We start from the raw sequence: 20,633 nt of genomic DNA, 5'->3' as shown, positions 1-20,633 counted from the left end.
AATTGAAAGGTAACTTACATAACATATGAACCATATTACACTTGTCTGTGTTCATCTTCACCACTTTTTTGTCACTGCTGAAGTGAGGAGAAATTTCTAAGCCCACTTTTATTCCTGTTTAATTCAGCTACTAGCCACAGGACAGAAGCTCATCGCAGGATTCACCAACAGCCTGTTTCACTTGTTGATGTATCACAGCTCCAAAATGTAGATCAGAATCTTTCCTCTCCTACGTAATGTGTTGGCTGCCATAGAATTTTAGGTCAGGGACCATTTCAGAACCTTATTTTGCAGGTATGATTGTGCTGAAATATTATTTCTTCCCATCTTCTTTCCCTCCTGCCCCACCAACAGTAAATTCCTTTTAATTTGGAGTCCCTGCTTTGTGGTAATTAAGACATTTAAGCAGACTTTGGAAAAAGAGCACTGGAAACTATACCTGAACAAGACTCATGAGCTGTGGCTGCTGAGAATTAGGCACCACCCGAGTGCCATCTAAACTTTAAAATACAGCTTTATTTGCATGGATTGACTTTGCCCTGCTAAACTACATGCAGACAGTTTTCTTAGCACCAAGTAATTTCTTTAAACCAAGTTTTGTTGTTCTCTTAATTTGTAGGACAAAAGAAAACTGCAAGAAGAAATTACACAGAAACGTCTGAAAGTAGAGGAGGAAAAACTGAAACACCAGCATTTAAAAGTAAGTGAAGAGTATCGGATTTATATAACTAAAAATAGCCTCAAGTTGTTCAACATGAGTAAAAGGTTTGGATTTTTTTCTTAAACAGCAGCAACATCCAACTAACAGTAGTTGGTTAGATTTTTTTCAAGTTTATGAATGTTAAGTGGAAATAGTAAAACTGGCAAATTTTCCTGGGTTTAAGCCATGCTATTACTGTGAAATTCACAGCTTTTTGGAGTCTTACCAGGACTCCATTTGACTTTAATAAGCATCATACTTTGATCAAATTACATTAGCTCCTGAGTGTCAATTTTTTTAGTTTCATGGCATAAAATGAGATCATAACCAGGAATAACTCACAACTGAAAATTAAGGCTCCCATTTCAGACTGGCTGTGTTCACTCTGTAATTATACTACAGCAACTTCACTTGCTACAGCATGTAGCACAAACATGAGGTACAATTGCACCTTCTTGTGAAAAAAAAAAAAAATCCTAACAGCAGCCTTTTCTTATTTGGCTGAAGCATCTTATCAGCTTATATAATAGCTCTCTGGTGAAACAGGGTTGTTTCCTCATATATTTAAAAATAAAATAAAAAATAAAGACAAGAGTACTGCAAATATTCCCCTGAAATGAAACTTGGGTCACTTGGTTCCCCAGTAATTTGGATTTTGTAATCGTGAGTTTACCATCTCTGTAATCACTGGATTGAAAAACTGCAAAGATTTCTCCCCAGCACCTTTCTTCCCATTTGCCTCTGTCAATTTGGCATTACATGTCATTCAAACAGATGAAAAAATCCTTCCTTCTAGAATCTGCAAAATTTGGCATTTTGCATACTCCTATGTGAGTCAACAAAGGTTTTTCAAGAAAGGGATGTGGAATGCAATACCAGGAATATGGCTTGTCTCCTTGAGCAAATACGGGAGAGGTATATTTAAAAACAACTCCTCTTCTGTTCCTGGGTTTCATGCACCCTCTGTTCTGTGTCAGGCCAAAGTTAATACACTAGCACTCTGGGAGAGTCAAGCCCAATGCCAAAGTCACCCTTTGCTTAGGGTTTTGTTGCAAGGTGATGACCACAAGGATATGCTTGACCAATTGTGCAGTGTCTTGCTTAGAAAGGACATGAGTGTCTTTTCCAAGTCCTGTAGCTAATGAACAGCAAGCAAGCGACATTCCTCTCCCATCTTAGTATATGCATACAAGGAGTACTGCAATTTGTTTCAAGTTTTCCTGTCAATTAATTTGGAATGACTCTCTTGTCCTTCTTTTAAGAAGGACAAACTGATCTGTTCTAGACATGCTAGCTAATCCTCACTACTGTTGTGTATAGACAGAGCAGTACAGCTGTTTCCTTGCAGGTTTAGTACATGCTTTTCACTAACATTAATAGGTACCATGGAGTTAAACATCAAACAGATATTTACTTTAAGTTAAAAAACAAACAAACAACACACACACCTAAAATCACCCTACCCTCCCCCCCCAAAAAAAAACACCCACACACCACCTATTCTGGCAGAAATTGATGTTTTATAGAATTTGAGAGGCTAAAGCACTCCTGGAGAAACATTATTGAAATACCAAGCTTAGCAAGGAGTAATCCTCTCCCCTCATACACACATGCATGCACAGACACAAACTACTATGTTTTACAGTTAACTGTAGGTCATTTTTTCCAAAATAACAGGTTACATGAAACCATGTACTAAATGCATAGACCACACTGTAAAGGTACATAGTGCAATCCAGAGTCACAGAGGACAGGTACCTGCTGTCTCATCCTGTGGCAACAAAAGCCTATCATAAGTTTTTGTGGTCAAGGATTTTTTTTTTTTTTTTTTTTAAGAAAAAAAAAAGTGTAGCATCTCACATATACACTTCCTTTTGAAGAGGATGAATGTGTTCGACTGTTCGATGTATATACATATTCATACATTTTCTATGTATGTTCTGTGAGAAATCATTCAGAAAAGTTAAAAAAAAAAATCAGTCATATGTATCATTAGCAATTTGGAGCAGCAAAAGTAGAGACCTACCTCTACCAACCAAGCATTAAAATAGGCACCTAACACATTTACTGTATGAACATCCTCTGCTGCATCTTCTATAAGTCAAGTTCTTCATTTATGCTTCAGACTAACTTGGGTATTTCAATGGAGTCAAACACCACAAGAATTTAGTGCAAAAAAATTGCTCTAAAACAGATTTAGACCTCTACAATCTTTAGGCACCTTTAAGTTTTACTGTGGGCTCATCTCCCTAGCAAGTCAGGCTGATTTTGGTCATTTATTTGGACTTTGTTTTTCTACTATCAGTTGAGCATGATGAAATCTACAGCTCAATGACCTACTTGGTGCAACTCTTGCCCAACCCTTGGGAAACTACAGAAGGTTAGTAAGTCTCACTGTCATAAAGATGTTCCTGTTAGCTGGATATCAGTATCACTTTCCTAGTTTTGTCTTATCATTCCTATTTACAACACTTAGTAACAGCTTTATAAAAGGCAGGCTTTTTTAAATTTCCTTTTTGTAAATTGGTCTCTGGCTTCCCAAAGACTTCGCTGTTTCCCCAGCTAACTTCTTACCAGAAAGAGACAGATGAGGTGTCATAACAAAATTTAGTTATTCAGTAGAACCATAATGAAGGAATATTTATCTCTACATGTTCCCCTCTACCTTGTGTAGTAAAGGGAAACACAAGCAGATATAGCATATCTGTGAAACTGGGCCTTCATGAACCTTCAAGGCCTAATGGCAGCTGCTAGTTGAGCATACATGGGAAATTTCATCTTAGAGTAATTCTAGATGTACCAGCAACTAATTTACCTCCCACCTGGAATCCTTCTCATTGAGAAAGGAATGGAAAGGACCAGATAGAGATACTTGAAACAGCAGTCAGCACTGTGGTGAATGAACTTTCCAATAGCTTTTTTAGCCTAGCTTGCTAGGCTTGGGGCTTTTAACATGCCTGAACTCCATTAGGGCTATCTTGCAGATGCTGGTCACATGCTGCCTTATTCCAGGAGTTAACAGTATTGAGCTGCATCCTGGTCTTCCGTGAAAACAATTTATGCCTCTCCCAACATGCTGTAAGGTGAACTATCATACCTCTGGGGAAAGCAAAATCTGCAAACTCAAACTCCTGTGCCTTCCAGAGGGAGCTGAATCTGTGTTAGTCCAGCCTCGTTAAGGATTACAGTGGAGTTGTACATTCCTAAAGCATCTGTAGGAGGTTACTCACAGAATTGCAGAGTATTGTCCCAGTACTAATGGTGTGTCTACAAACCACAAGGGAAAGAGATCACTTTCCAACATTCAGGCCATTCCAAGGGTCTTATCACATCACAGTGCACATGGATCCCTTTTCCTACACAATGTACCAAGGCTAATGTGAAAGTGTTTTCATACCAGAGCTACTACACAGGGTACAACACACACAACTTAGCATTACCTTCCATCATAAAGTGTCTCTGGCCCAATACTAGATTGCAGAAACAATCTGACAGCCCCAAAGCAGCTGCTCTGCACTGGCCTGTGCCAATGCCTCCGTGAAGCAGTCTTCTCTGAGAAACAGCTAGAAATCATCCATTGTTCAAACATCATTTCCAAATTGTGCTATGTGTCATTTTTTTCAGAAGTGGCTAAAAAAATTAATGAGGTTACATGGCATTTAGTTGTGAGCACCAGCAAACTATTCTAGGAAGAGGCAAGAATAGCCCTATTGTGTTATGCCTACGTTTAGGGAGTTTTTCTTGGGTCTAACCCTACACATGCACAAAGCTTCTGTTGACTCCAATGGGTGTTACCAGTATCCAAGCCTACAGTGACAGCCCTTCTGTAACTGTCATATAAGGAATTATAGGTTTATTTCTGGAAACAGCAAGGCTAGACTAATTCAGTGCCAAGCAGGATTAAAATCTCACTTTTCTAAAGTCCTGCCTAAAATTTAAGTTTTAAACACTTGTTTCAGAGGGAATTAACAACCATGTGCCCTCTGACTAGGGAAAACTGTATTTTGTGGTCAGTAACAGTTGCGCCAACACCAAACTACACGCATATAACGGATCAGGTGAAACCATCCTATTTAAACATCTGCATGTATTTCATTAAAGACTTTCTAAAACACAACTGCCATGAAGTTGGAAGGGGCTGCCAAATGATACAAAGCCAGGGTCAAGGCTCAGGGCTTGGGCAGTCCTTATTTCCTGCAGATTTCCTAGGATCCACAGTTTTGTGAGAGAATACCATCCTGCAGGGCTAAGGAGACTGTAAACATTGCTCCTGTGTTCTGCAGAAAAATACTACCAGGAAAGTGGCAGAGAATCCCTAACAAGCCTGCTTTACCCACAGTTTCTATCTTAGGTCAGTCAGGTGTGGATCATTAAAGTATACCACATAACAAAAGCTGGTAATATATATTTAACTGCAATCAGATCCCAGATATATTCTTGCCATCAGTTGTCCCACAGTAACAACCTCACATGAAGTATAGGGCAACCAGAAAGCAGTAGTAAGAAACATTTTGAAAGACTATGAACAAGATGCAGGCAAGGACAGCTGCTCCAAGCAGCAATGAAGTCAGTGCAGCCCCTTCTCACCTCTGCTGGGCACAACTCTGCCTCAAAGTAGTAGTAGTGAAAATACAACTTGATGTTCATCCACATCATACAATTATCAAAACTACACAGGAAAAAACAAACAAACAAACAAACCTTACATGGAAGTCAGTCAGCTCACGGAATCTACATTACAAATGGAAATTTTATGGTTAACTAACATCCTTAGGTTCATGCTTCCCCCTTGCCCTTAATAAAGTTTCTACTAAGGTGCCAAGACTCCCCTTTCTTCCCTAAGCAAGTACTGGATGTATATTGCTCAGCTGGACTGAGGAGAGGTAAAAGAGGCAAGAAGGTTCGCATGGCTTACCACCTCCAAACTGCGAATATGAATTTCTCTTTCATGAGTGTTTTAGAGAACTCTGACTTTCAGATGTTGCTGTTCACCTTCTAGAGCAGCTGTAGGAAGCAATCAGGGTGCAGGGCCAAATTTTTCAAAATCTGAGAACACAGCTTAGAGATCCATCTACCTGTACACATGCGAGACACCCATTTATATACTGATACTGCACACAAGGAATTCCTCAGGTACTAGACTGGTCAGGACCTAAATATGCAACACCTGGATTACTCCTACAGCAGCAGTTCAAAACATGCAGCAGGTCTGCTGAAAAATCAACCAGACAACAGCATCCCTAGCTCCACATTTGCAGTCCCACTCTTGCCCAACTCCCTTACCAGATGAGGGATTACTACAGAGTTTGCATTTCAAGTTCCGCACAAATTCATGATGTAGAATTGTATGACTAACTCTCTAGAGATCCCTCCCCCAGTCCAAGACCTTATTTACAATGAATATTGGAAAGAAACTTTTCACCTTTTATCCTTCCCTCTCAGCATTAATGTAAACCCATGACCCAAGAAACTGGGGTGGGGCTGTTGAAATAAGACCACAGCACTCTGACTGGAGCCTTTTACACAACTCTAAAGTATATGCATGCTTTGACACAGCTTTTCTGCTTTACTCAGGGCAATCACAATGCTGGCTCCTCCTTGAAATATTAAATCAACTACAGGTAGCAACTGATATGTCCTCCACCTATCTGTTAGGTGGACTGATAAAACAGGATACTGTTCTTAATGACTTTGTTCTTAAGTCAGTCCCAAAACACAAGTTTTTTTAATACTTCTCTTTCAGGGCACTGGCCCCTGTCAAGTCTCCATGTGCTAGGTACAGCACAAAAACATGCATCACACCTACAGCATCTAAAGACAGAAAATTACTGACTAGCCTAAATTTTAAAGTACACTTGTCTGTATCTTTCCATCAGAAAAAGGCCTTGCGAGAAAAATGGCTCTTGGATGGCCTTAGTTCTCTCACTCCAAAAGAGCAAGAAGAAATGCAAAAGCAGAATCAGGAGGACCAACAACGGACTCATGAGCTGGAACAAGACATTCTCAGGTAGGGTAGTACACCTCTTCCCTCTGTCTGGGTTAGAATGGTACTTTCTTAAAATTCTCACCCAACTTTGTAAAAGATCAAAATGTCAATGAGGGCTAAACAGATGCAAGTTGATACACAGAGTAAAGCAATCTTCATTGTATTTCTGGACAGCTAGAACCAGAGAATACACTATGAAAGTTTCAATGTTGTGAGTTTTGTAAAACTGTAGAGTATTTTGAGGAGTACTTGTCTTTCTGAATCCAGATACACCTTTCATACTATACTCAATACATGTAAGCAGCAATGTATGGGTTTTGTTCCAGGATAGCAATTGTTGAATCAGAATTCTGGAGTAACAGTGCACTGTTTTAAAGGTTCTTCAATTTCACTAGATTCTGCACAGCCTTTAAAACCTGACTTTTACTATAATACAGTGCTTCTGAGCATTACAAGCAGTCTAGTCCCAGTAGTAGTACTTGCCTCTTTCTTACTCATCTTCCATGCTGTTGTGTCCTAAATTTCTTCCTAGCACCCTCTCATACAAAGGCCTTCTTGCACCTTTTTGTTAAAAAGGTATTTCTTCAAATATCATTGGCTAGTGCCTCTCCACCACACAGGGCTAATTTTGAACTGCATAGGCAGCCTACATGCGTCTTTTTTTAAACTACAGACATACTTGTAGGTGCTTATTAGCACAGCTAGCCTTTCCTCAATACTCTAGGGTTCTGTACACAATCAGCTCCTTCTCTGTGTCCAGGCATACTGGTACTTTGCATTAACATCCACAGCAAAGCTGAAATGCTCCCATTTCTTCAGGTTCACAAAAGTTTCATCATCCTGAGGCTTTTTCCTCTATTTATATTCAATAGTGACTTCCTCCACAGTCCCCTCTTCCTCCACTGTCCTCCTACACACACTCTTTTGGCAAAGTTTCCACCAAGATTATCTCCTCCAGTTATTTCCCTCCCACTTACCTCCTTACTCCATCTCTCCAACACAAATGAGAACTCTCTCGGCTGACAGGCAGCAGCCTAGTGCTAGTTTGTCCTATAATTATGCTAACTTCTTGCTTGAAAGCACTTTTCTCAGAACAGCTTTTCAAGCACCTCTGTGGATTTCTTTGTTGCAGTGGTAGGAGGTAGACAGTGTGCTCTAAAAACATCCCAACAGGTTGTGATTATGAAGACATACCAGAGGGATCCCTGTGACAGTGTGCTCACCAGGGAAAGGAGCCAAGTGGAGAAGGACTGGTTCAGGAGCAAGCCTGAAGTTGTACAGAGTAGGTAGTTCCCCACTAGCCCACAGGGATTCCAGCTCTTCTCTGAGCTGAAGGATAGACTAGATTTTCAAAGACCCATGGACTTCGGATAAGAGCTAGAGGTTTAGCTAAAATTCCCTTTATGCCCTATGAAATTCAGTGATGGGAGACCTTAAAAAAAAAAAGAATTTTTAAACCTCAGAACCAAGTCAAGTACTGGATTTGCTGTGTGGTTGTGTTGGGGGAGGGATAGTATCATTTTCCTGACATAACTAACATCAACACTGTTTTGGACATTCAGCAATTCCCTAGTAAAGAACAGGCAATGCTCTCATAGTGCAGGTTTGCAAATGTTTGTGCCACTAAAAGAAGCGCTATTAAACTCCTGACAGATTAACTGCCTTGGAAACACTGAAATACCTTAGCGGAAAAGGTTCTGTATCTCCAGCATCTAAAACCAGTCTGTCACTCGATAATGTACCTTAAGGGCTCTCTGTGCCTGAGTAATTGAGCTGTCTCACAGCAAAGCTGGCAGCAAGTCCCTTCTGTCCTATCACTGGGAAGATTTGGAATGGATGACTTAAAAACCTTCCTACAATACTAGTTCAGAGATTACAGCAAATCTTTAAAATTATAGTTTGGATGTTCTCTTTGGAAATGACTCCGCATTCTTAATAGTGACCTCCTGATGTTTCTAATAGGGTTGGTAAGTCACATATGTAATGCCATTCCCACATGCCACAGAATCCTAGGCTTGTAACAGCGGTTGTAGGGTCTTTTGATATTGTTCTTGTAATTATTGTCCTGCCTTTTTCCTCAGTTCAGTAGCCTTTAATTTCTATTTCCTGAGACACCAAAATTGAACACACACACAGAAAATTTTAGTTCTTGGAATACAGCCATATAAACTTTTCTTTAGTGTGACTAGAGTTTATCATTATTACAAGTAGTAAAACAGAGTAATCCAACTGGAGCTTCAAACCTAAAAGCTTCCTTTAATTCTGAGGAGGCAAATCAGCATCACAAGGGAACATTCCTTCCACTTTAATTCCAGACTGAATCCAAGAGTTGAGAGGCATTTAAAGGAAGCTCTCTAAACGCATTTGTGCTTTAAGGAAGAAGGAATGAAAAGTGCCAAACCATCACTTATATCTCCTTGCTTACATAAATCACAACATGGATCCTGGAGTAATGTCTCAGCCTATCTCCATTTTGTAATAAGCGGAAGCACTAGACACAGATACCCTATGACACAGAAGGTTGCACGCCTAGTACTGCATCACATGACTGAGGACACACACATTACACCAGACAGGGCTGAGGTTCCTGAGCTCTACATTTAATGCACCCCGAGCCTGAACCAGCTTAGCTACAGAAATAAGTGTCTGTTACATTCCTACTAGAATTTTTGCCAGACTTGATTAACATTCAGTCTTCACTAGAAATTCATTTTGAAATTCTTTTCCCATGTACATCTGATGCAGGGGTAACAGTTTTGTTTTGGTTTTAAACTAGTTTCTATTTATATGCCTGCATTTAAGAAAAATTAGGCATTAGGTACAAATTCTTTTCCTATACAGTTCCAGCTTCAATTACCTAAAAGCAAAAATAACGTTATTTGTGTATATAGATGACTAAGATTCTGACCATAAATCAGCAATTTAAATTGTGAAATGACTTTATTTGCAGCCATGAGCACTGCAGTGGAAGAACTGCAGGAATGTGTGATGTAGATGTCTACCATTATCCTCTTAAGAACATTATTCTTTTCCCAGAACATAAGGCCACTTATTTTACTACACTTGCTCAACAAAACCTACAAATGGTTCCTTTTATATTTTTACATACTATTCTTTTATGGCAACTGATTCTTTCATGGTGAACTTAGCACTTCCACAACTGCTTGTTGTTAACAGTGTTACTCAGGTAGCTTTGCTGCCCAACTAAATTTTCTTGCCTGTGACCTTCCCCTGGCAAGCTCCACTTGATTGCTTCCTCCTTAAAGTGATTCCTACTTCTTGATACACATCCAAAACACCCCAAGTTTAGTTGGAGTGAAACAAGTCAGACAAATGATGTCACTATAAAATGACAAGGTTAGTTGACAAAGTGCAACACAAAATGACTTGCTGTCTTCACTTTTATGGCAACAACCTTACAGCTATGATGAAGCTGTACTTGCGTAGCATGCATTGATTCCTTTTGTCGTGAATGCGTTTTGTAAGAGAGCGTACAGAAAAGAATCAGTGGTGATACCCACCACCAGTATTACAGACATATGCAAATTACTATCAACCACAATAGAGAGAATATGAGAACAGAAACCTGCCCTCTGAAAATGAGGATCAGTGCAGAGATGCTCCTGATTACATTCCATCCTGCAGTAGAGAGGACTCACTTCTTAACTGCTGAAGTTCTAGAGACAGTTTAGAGATTTATAAACCTTGCTATCAATATAAATGTTTTCATTATTAAGATACTTACTCTTATAACTACACAATCTACACAACTTACAGTCTTGAGCAGTTTTTATCCTCATGATACACAGAGGAGCACAGCAAGGACATTTTATTTTACAGGTGGGGAGCGGAGGCAGAAGAACATACCTGGAGTCATGTGGGAACTGGTCACTGAGCTAGGAATTTGAGAAGGTTTATTCTCATCAAGCATCTTTTCCTATAAATTATACTTTCTACCACTGTTCAACAATTGTCTAACAAATGCCTCCAAAGACACATCCACGCTGCACTCCAAGTATGATGTCTTGCTTAGACATATCTAGCCCAATTTCAAACCAGCCAGCACAGATACAGAAACCAAGCAATGCAGAGTTCAGCATGAACAAAGTCCACCAAAAAGTACAAAATCAAAAGCACTGTGAAGACACTGTGCAGTGCTGCAGTGCCATTGATAGCATCCAAGCTAGCAAAAGCTTGCTCAACTACACGTATGTGCAGTCACACCTTTGACCTACCTCACAAGGAAAGACATATTGATCATGTATACACTTGCCATGCAGTGGCAGTAAGGTATTGTTTAGAAGCTTAGTAGAACTCTTTCTGCTATGTATTCAATTATTAAACCTTACTGTTGAATAATCAAATATATTCTGTCCACCCCAATGGACAGATTTTTGATTTTAAGTAAATAAAAATATATCTAAAGCATTTAAAAGGTTTTTGCAGTGCCCTTAGAACAGTCTTTTCTTTCTGCTTAGAGGACAATTACCTGTAGTTGTAGGCAGATTATTTAAAATAGTGGCATGGACCTTTCCATGGCTCTCCTAAATGGGATCTCTGTTTTGAAACATTTCCTTGGGTGTCCAATAGAGCTTGTATAGGTCTGCTATTCAGTTATGATTTGGGGGTGGGGTTGTTTTAAGATAAAAAGAGAGTTCCATTCTTTGTATCAATAATAAAAGTTAACAGTGACCTGAAGCACCTTGCAGACAACTAGCTCAGTGGTTACAGACAGGAAGAGCATTCACAGTATGTTCACCTTGTTTACATGTTAGAAGTTACAGAATGCCAAGTCAGCATGTTCTTGGTTAGGGTACAAGCTGAATGAAAAATAAGGTATTCTATCATTTTATCATTTAGTTTTACAGCAAATAGCACTCATTCTTGATGGATTTAGTTGCTAAACAACATACTTAAAAATGCACAAACAACATCATGTTACTAAAGGACTGTTCAACTAGTTTGTACTGTAATACATGAAAGCAGGCTCAGGCTAGACAGACTCCAGAGTTGCTAAAGCATTTGACTCACCTCAAAACATGTGAGGACTTGCTAGGCTGCCTTTTCCTCTCAGTCTGGTGTCCTCCAGGGGACTTTGATCTGCTTTTCATCCTTAGTGTTCTTGATTTTTCTTCTGGGGGTGGCAGTGGTGCCAACCCCGGCAGACCAGCTGGTGGCCATCAGCAGTCAGAAATGCACTGATGAATTTCCTAATTCAGTTACTGCTGCAGCAGGGCAACCTCCAATTTAGAATCTCAACTTCTAAAGCTTGTTCCTTAATCTGCACCTCCATGCTTCTTACGGTCCCCTCTCAACAATGAATGCTACTCAAAAACAGAAGGAAAATACCCAGAGAATTGTTTTAATACAGTACTTGTGTCATGCTTCCATTCCTCCATGCAACGTGGCACCACTGTCAAAAGGAAGCTTCTCATTGTAATTGCTAGTGTAACTGCTAGATCCTTCCTAAACAAAGGCAGACTCTAACACTTCATAATAATGATATCAGAGTATTTACAAATTTCTGAAGATTTAATTTAAACACCAGAAAGTGATATTCTGGCCTAACTCTTCAGGTGCGCAAAGCAGAAAGGACCCCGATTTCTTTGAATTAAATAGATTGCATCTTCTAAAGGTTTCCTTTCAACAGGTTCTGGGGAGCACATTCACAATATTCTCTGAAAATGAACCATAACATCTATTTATGTGTATGTGCAAGTACAAGTGCAAAAGAGATACTTTTAAAGTCTAGATGCAATTCTTATTGCATGGTATGAGAATTTTTGTCCAACCACACTACACACTCTTAATTACCATATGAAGCAGGTGTCAGTATGGGTGTGTGAGTATACATAAGCTTAAATAATACATTTCTTGATCTCCCAGATAACCATATGGGATTCTTCTCTTTATTTGGATTTCATATACCTTTTCAGAGTCCTTCTCCTCTTCTTCCATCTACATGTCTAGGTGTGTTTAGAGTTCAGACTGAAATAAACCCATAGTAAAAGTTAATGATTCTTTAGCTCATTATGCTTGTATGAGCTTTTAATGATTAATTTTTGTATTATGACAATATTGCAATCAAATCTTGTGGAATATATTGAAATATTGGGTTTTTATACAAATACTATTCTCTAAGAAGTGCAGAAATAGGGCATATGGACATTGCACTGATTTCTTTTATAGCCCTCCAAGAATATTTATCCTCCTCATCATAAACTCTTAAATTCAGCACTATAATCAATACCTTTGAATAGGGTCTTAAGGGCATCTTGCAAAGTGCAGGGCGAAAATGTCAACTGCTTGCTTGCTTTTTTTTTTTTTTTTTTTTTTTTAAGCCTTTACTCTCATCCTGGATACATTTTTCTTCACAACTCAGTTCTGAGGACTGTGATAAATTCTGTGTTTCAAAAAAGAGGAAATTCTCACCAACAGCTAAAAATCCACACAGTATGATACTATTGTAACTTTATGCATTTATGAGCTTGAATAGGGCAACAGCCACAGTGTTATTTAAGCTCTTCAAGCAGCACACAGACAGCAGTAAATAATGCTCCCCTGCCAGCCTGCATTCAACTATTCTGGTCTGCCTACTGCTTTAAAGAGAAGACAGGTTTCTATTAGTGATGTTGACTTTAGTGTGGTATCGTGCACCTTACCACATACTGAAGAATAAGTCAGAACATAACATCTTTTTCTAGCATATGAGAAGTATAGTCCATCATTACTTTTTTTAGTAACTTTGGGTCAGATCATTCACTGATAACTGTTCTGAGCAAAGCAATTACAGATACCACTTGCAGTTGGCTGCAATCATCTTCAGAAATGGACTCAAAAACATTTCAAATTTGAAAGGTTTTGAAATTTTTTTCTCTCAAGTTAAAAAAAGTTCTTTCAAAAGTGTTCACAAGAAGAGAGATTACCAAGGAATCCGAAGCTATGGCACTCACCTCCTGCATGAGACCCTCAGTTCAAGTCTCAGTTTAGAGTTAAATCCAGACTTGATTCTAGATGACTTTCATAGGAAGTGATCTGCTAACTGCTAGGCTACAGGACAAATTTCTACTTATAAACCCAATGAGTGCTTACTTATGCAGAATGTAACAGCACTGACTAGAAAGAGGAAAAACAGGATATAGGACACCTATTTAAAGTCACTGCCTTACTCAGATCTGAGAAAAGAATTTCACCGGGATCCACCCCGGAGGTGTGCTTTAACTGGGCACAACTTTTTCCCTCTCTCACAGACAGAGATTAGATATTTTATCCCGAACCTTTCCAACAAGAAGCATTTCAGACATTTTAGTTTTAAGAAAATAAAACTTATTAGGAAAAAGATGCCATAAGCATTTTGCTCTGCTTTAACACGCAATAAAACATATAACTTCATAGTTTTAACATATAACAAAAAGGGCAGGAAGGGGAAGAGAGCTATGACACCTTTTAAATAATGTACAAACCTCAAGCATAAGTCAACAGCCCAAAAGAAATTCTTAATGCTGGGTTTCATCTATCTTTTGTATAATAAAGGTTTTTAGAGAAAATAGTTAGCCCACCAGCCAAAAGTCTTCATGGACAAGACAATATCCTACTGTCTTACAGAATATCCAAGTTTAGTGTATGCAGTATGTATAGGATGTAGATTTTTAGTCTTTGTAAAGCAAAGTTATAACTGGTTAGACTTAAGTACAAAGTCTCTTTTCATGATAAATCAGTCCTTAAATATTCCTTCTTGGTGAAGGAAATCTCACCCAAATGCAGGTTTAGAAAGTGGTTGTTATTAATACCCGATGTGACATTTATCCTGACTATCTGAACTACCCAGTTTCTCTTGCAAGTTTACTGGTAATATTTGTGAGGATATTACTTGAGCAAGTACTGCAAATGTTAATCCTCCCCAGCTGCTTGTCTTAGGTGCATTGAACCAGTGTGCCTTGTAACACTGCTGTTCTGCTGAAAGTGAATACTTTCAAAGACAAGATTACAGCTTTTTTTTTTCCTCCATAGAACCAAATATACAAAGTGTTGATGAGTAACTGGGAAGGACACACAGAAAGGAGGCACACATCTAAAAACCCTAGCACACAAAGGGGAATCCTGAAAACTAGCTAGAGTTTTTAAATCTGTAGCTACATAGCCTCTTAGCTATTCTATCAGAGACATGGCATGCTACACTAAAAACACCAATCTCAACAATATCTTGCTCTTTTCATCACTTCCCCTCCTCTCCCCTGCAAGGATCAAGTCTCAAGTTGGCAGTCAGGCTCTGTTACATCCATTTTACCAAAACAAAGAATTTCGAAATCCCAGCACCCACATCCACAGATGCAAAACCATCTAGGGAACTGCCTTGGTATAACAGAGCTGAAAAGATGCCATCACAAAGCCCATCCATTTTAGGTATTTGTTCTCAGTCCAAAACAATAAACCAGAAAACAAAGCCTTGTTCTCAGTCCAAAACAATAAACCAGAAAACAAAGCCTCTAACTTTAATGTCTCTAGCATCTTCTGCTATGCAGGTTGCTTAGTTTTCAAAAACCACACAATAACTACAGTTGTCACTTAAGAAGAGTCTACAAGACATATCACTACTATGATTTCTAGTTGTATTAACTAATTTTTAATATGAAAATAAAGAAAATGATATTTTATCTATTTCAGTTCTACAAAAAATAATTCTTAGTTATTTGCAAGTACTTCCATCAAACAAGAGCCTGATGCATCAACACATGATTTCTATTCCTCAGAAATTGCCATTTGATTCCATGGATACAGATCAGCACTCTACACCTTTGTCTGTATTTTCTCTTACTCTGGAATTGCAGCTTCTAGTCACAGATGAAGTAGAACTTTCCTCTGTGTGTGATCCACCTGAATTCAGTTTGGATACATATAGCATAGTGCATGAGGTGATATACTCTAACCCTTTACGTATTACCAGTTACAAGAACCTTCTTCTGATGTTCTTACAGACAAAGAATGCACTGCTTCTGATCTATAGTACAATTGCACATACGGAATAAAAAGACAAGTGAATAAAGTCATAACCCTGGTGTCTGACTGGATTAGTTTCCTATATCATAATTACATAGGAGTAATCATGTTTCTTGAGACAATGCATGAGAAAAAAGTCCATCTGAAGATGAGGAAATTCTGTGAGGGCCTATGGTCCTTCTCCATTTCCTCTTGAAAAAATGTTAACTTCAGTCTGTTTTCAAAGTAATTTCAGAAGAAATCTACAGCAGGTATCTTTTAAAAAACTGAGCATAATTCCAATTTCACAATTGTTCCTGAGGTATTTGAAGTCATAAGCTAATTCTGTATTAGAATGAAATTTGTCAGAGTGACTGAAATCACTCCTGCTAATGTCCATACTCAAGATGTATTGAATCTACAGCATTGTTCATGGTATTAAATCAAGGGAATTGTGATTGCAGATTGGAGAAGGAAATTGAGGCTCTGGAAAAAGAGGAAATGAAAATCTCAGCTAATGAAGAAGCTATTTTAAAGAAACTTAAGTCAGTTGAGAAAACAACAGAAGACATAATAAAGGTTAGTGCCAAACCATTACAGAAGTAAATTCCTTACTCATTCATCATAATAGTGAATACTTAGTGTTCAGCACTTACTGTCATTAGACAAAAGCTCATGAACACTCACAGTAAGGGAGGAACTAGCTGGATCCTGTGAGTGTTCATGAGCTTTTGTCTAATGACAGTAGTTCAAATACAAGAGACAAGAAATTATACTGTTCAAATACCTAAATGTCTCTATACTCATTTGCAGGGGGGAGGGCGATTCATATCATTACTCATCTATAGTACATCATGAAAAATAGCACTGCCGTTGTCACCAATCAGCAACTTTGAGTCTCAGCAGAAGATAGATACAAGTAACGAGTACAGAGACTGACTTATTTGCACTCCTTCAAGCTCTGTCCAGCTAAACTGCATCATGCTTTCTCCTGCCTCCCCGAGAGAGATTATAGGGAAACATGCCTTAGTACTATTAGTCATTACCCTTTGTCAAAATGTCATTTTGACATCTGAGAATCATCTTAAGCTCTCTTTTAAAAACATGAAGTAGCTTAGCTTCAGTTCTCCAGCTGCGCGTGCATGTGTGTAAAAACATGCACTTTAAAAATAAAGAGGGATAAACAAAACTGGGGAGCCAAAATAGAGCCTTTGGAAGTCTTTGAAATCAATCACCTTGGGCCAGTGTGAGCCTGTTTCATTAACAATTTCTAATGACTCTAAATCACAAAGGGAAAGACAGAACATACCGCCAAAATAGACAAGAAAAGTTTCACTTTCCCACTTGCCACGCTCCAAATGTTCTGAGAAGTCTCCACTCTAGGTATACCTCAGTATAAAGTGAGGTCCACAAAAAGTTAAAACTATCAGGTAAAGCAAAACGCTATCTAGAAGTTATCTTAAAACTGACTAATCATCTATATTGTTATATGGTTCTCTTTTCTAGTCTGTGAAAGCAGAAAAAACAGAAGTTGAAGAAGGTATGTTTAGTCAAAAATCTTAATAAGTTTCTTGTACAAGTTAGTAAGAGTATACTAAAGGCACTGTGAATCTTATTTATTCAGAGACAGCAGACTACATATATGCCAACATACCTGACCTTCCAAAGTATTTCAGACCCTCTGCACTAAAAAGGGCAGGACACGCTGCAGCAGATGATGAAGAAAAGAGAAAAGGTATTGTTTGTTGCTAACTCCAAAGGTATGAATAATTGCAAAAAGCTTCTTAAAAACTGAAGCTAATATGCTTTTAGGACTAATTACAGATATGGGACAAAGTTGTTCTCACTTAAACTATTTTTATCATTAATATTGTCAAAATTGAAAGGTAGGACATTGGTGTAAGCAACATACCATTGACAATGTTTTCAACATTGACATTTCCTTCCAGCACTTCATTCCTGTACCTATAGCATAACTCTAAGTAGTTATTCCTTTTGTATCAGATATCGCATATTTTCTGTCAGCAGTTATACCTACTGGGCAACAATATCTAGTCTGGTTATTTCCTAATGACTACAAAGCCTCCTACCCCGAGTGCCCAAGACTCTAATCTTGCAGCATGTGGAGCTCTTTCAACTGCTATTGCCCAATATATCTCCTGATGTCAAGTTTAAACCTGGCCTTCTCAGTCAGAATCACAGAATGAGAACTGGCTCCTCAATGGCTGATTTTTCTTGCAGAAGTGGATTCTAAACAAAATTTGGGCTTTTTTCCCCCCACTTCCTGAAATTGACAGGATGAATAGAGTATTCAAACTGAGAACCCAGTATAACATATTTGATAATTCATTTTAACATTCATTCTCACTATCAGGACTCTTTCAAATTATTTTTTGCATCTGCTGCATTACCAGTTTTTAAGTACCTGTTTCTTCCAACAGCATTGTTTGCCATGGAAATTAAAGTTGAAAAAGACATGAAGACAGGAGAAAACACAGTATTATCAACAATACCTCTTCCCTCCAATGAGTTTAAAGAGACAGGAATCAAAGTCTATGATGATGGCAGGAAGTCAGTCTATGCAGTGTCTTCAAATTGCAACACAACACAAAATGGTGTGGATGAACTTGCTCCTGTTGAGGTGGAGGACCTTCTAAGGCAGGCAACTGAAAAAAATTCCAGGTCTCCCACAGAGTATCATGAGCCTGTGTTTGCAAACAAGTTTTGCAGGCCAATTACTCCTCAGAAAGATAAATTAGTCCCTGGACCAAAACTGGAAGACCAACAAAAAAGAGATATGAATGGACTTAGCAATCAACAGACAGAGTTCTTCAGTAAGGTAGAACCCTTTATGCAGCAACATAAAGAAAATGGTCTTGATCTCCCAAAGGTAACACAGCCAAAGTCTCCCTCTCCAGTACTTCTCCAATCAGAGAAGAAAGTACACACTAATCCTGAGAACAGGATGATATATAATGAAAAAAGAAACACTGCCCATGAGGAATTAAAACCTTACCAGAATACAAGAGAAAAACATCACGAGGCAAGGTCTTTAAATTCCTGCCATCTTAATGAAGCATCCCCTGCACCTCAAGAAGATCAGGAAGATATTCAGTACAGCATTGTCCAAGCTGTACCATGTTACGTGGATGATTCAGAACCGGTTACAATGATTTTCATGGGTTATCAGCGTGTTGATGAAGATACAGAAGCAGACCAAAAGCTGTCAAGATACGATGGGGTTATCCGAGCAGAACTAGTCATGATCAGTGATGATGATGAAGATGACAGCAAATCTGAGAAACCATCATATCACCCCATAGGCCACTATAGTCAGGTTTATCAGCCACTGAACAGGCAGAAAACCACAGAAGTCCCACAGACAATCCCTGCGAGCAGGTGGGGTGGGAACCTGAACACAGCAACGCACAAAAATTCCATCTCCCTACGAGAACAAGAGGAACGTTTAAGCTCACCTACACACCACATTCGCCTTCACAGCCAGGTATCTGGAGACGGTACTGAAGATCCCTCATTAACAGGTAACAGAGAAGGAAAATCATGTCGCTGCTGTTCGCTCATGTAGCAAACTAACAGTACTGTCTGCTAGCAACTGTTTCACTTTGCCATTTGGATTGTTTCACAGACTAATATGCAATTGCTAAGCATTTCTTCGCCCTTGTTTGTTAACAAATGCCAATTGCATTTTGCTACTGTTGAAGTATTTCATCTTTAGCAATGCATTAGTTACCATATCAAAATTTTGAAACTATCTCAGAAAATCCATTTCAGTAATCTTCAAAGATTAAAACAGTGGCTCTCTAAAATGACAATTAAAAGTTCCATTCATGCTACCTCAATGAGGAGAATAGTTTTAATTTACTAGCAGGTAGCTAACAGCATTGCTTCTTAACACTGTCTCCTTATTAAATTTATTTGTGCCTATCTATATTTTATCTACTTCCTAGATGATCCAAATTGCGCCTTAAAACAGAAAAACTCTTTAGTAATCAGCTTTACATCGCATTCTTCTGGAATCAGTGTTGTCTACCTTGCCTTAATAATGTTCATGCAAGTTTTTTTTGATAATCTGATTTAGACATTTTTATAATTTGATTGATGACAAAACAGTTTTCCTCCCTACATGTGGTTAGCCAGTATAATCTGTTTTTATTTCTTAATATTTCTTTCTAGTCTTTTAATATTAAGATGTCTGCTTCTTACTGCAAAGTTTTATAATAAAAGGTTGGAAAAACTATAGCAAGGTCTTATAGAAACACAGAAATCTTTTCTTCATAGTTGTATTGCACTTCAATGCATATAGTTAAAATGCATTTAAGCATATTTATAGAGCAGCAGATTTCAGACAGGAGTCACATTCCACTTCAAAGAGTATTGCATTTGAGTTACAGCAAGATCAGGCATTCTGATCCCACATTCTCTCCTTGCTCCTCTCCCAGACTACATTCCCAAAAATTTTGAGAGTTTGGCAGGAAAAGTGCAAGTTTTGGCCCTGTCTAAAGCCACTTGGGCAGTCCAGCATTTCTTTACAATACAAGTATACCCAAAAGAGAGGGTGGGTCTTCAGATCACATAAGGAATTTCAAGTATTTTTGCATCAGTATGCATTGATTAGGAAAAGCTGCTCAGTAAGTATTCTCTAAAGATGCTCTCTGTTTAGAAATATCATCAACCTCATTTGGTCATGCACAACATAGCCTGAAATACTCCAGCAGTGCTGCTCAGCCTTTCTAGTCAGTCAGGTCACTTAGCTTTTCTGTCACCTCTCAGGACCTTTGCTTCCTTCAGGCACCAATTCTACCATCTGTGCATTTTGCTGTGGCCTCCAGGACCAAGGCTGCTGCCAGCAGCTCTATGCCAGCAACCAGGAGCAGAAGTAGCTGGCTGCAAGCAGGATTAGTCATTCCAGCAACTGCTCCAGCCCTTTGTTTTGGGGACACTCCCCTCGCT

At 38.7% G+C, this 20,633-nt stretch overlaps 1 protein-coding gene across 1 annotated transcript in view; it reads left to right on the top strand.

Annotated features, from left to right (window-relative positions):
• The window catches only part of PALMD (palmdelphin), a 31,865-nt gene that overhangs the window by 3,134 nt on the left and 8,098 nt on the right, over positions 1 to 20,633 (top strand). Inside the window, exons 3-8 of the mRNA XM_067300732.1 lie at positions 620 to 700; positions 6,577 to 6,707; positions 16,127 to 16,241; positions 17,169 to 17,202; positions 17,287 to 17,397; positions 18,104 to 19,204. Of these exons, the coding sequence (XP_067156833.1) occupies positions 620 to 700; positions 6,577 to 6,707; positions 16,127 to 16,241; positions 17,169 to 17,202; positions 17,287 to 17,397; positions 18,104 to 19,204 (1,573 nt within the window). The remainder of the gene's footprint in view (positions 1 to 619; positions 701 to 6,576; positions 6,708 to 16,126; positions 16,242 to 17,168; positions 17,203 to 17,286; positions 17,398 to 18,103; positions 19,205 to 20,633) is intronic.

Source organism: Apteryx mantelli, chromosome 8, assembly GCF_036417845.1.
Source record: "Apteryx mantelli isolate bAptMan1 chromosome 8, bAptMan1.hap1, whole genome shotgun sequence".
In the NCBI taxonomy this organism is placed as follows: Eukaryota; Metazoa; Chordata; class Aves; order Apterygiformes; family Apterygidae; genus Apteryx; species Apteryx mantelli.
The sequence above is the reverse complement of the archived record's forward strand: the minus strand, read 5'-3'. Positions and strand labels throughout refer to the sequence as shown.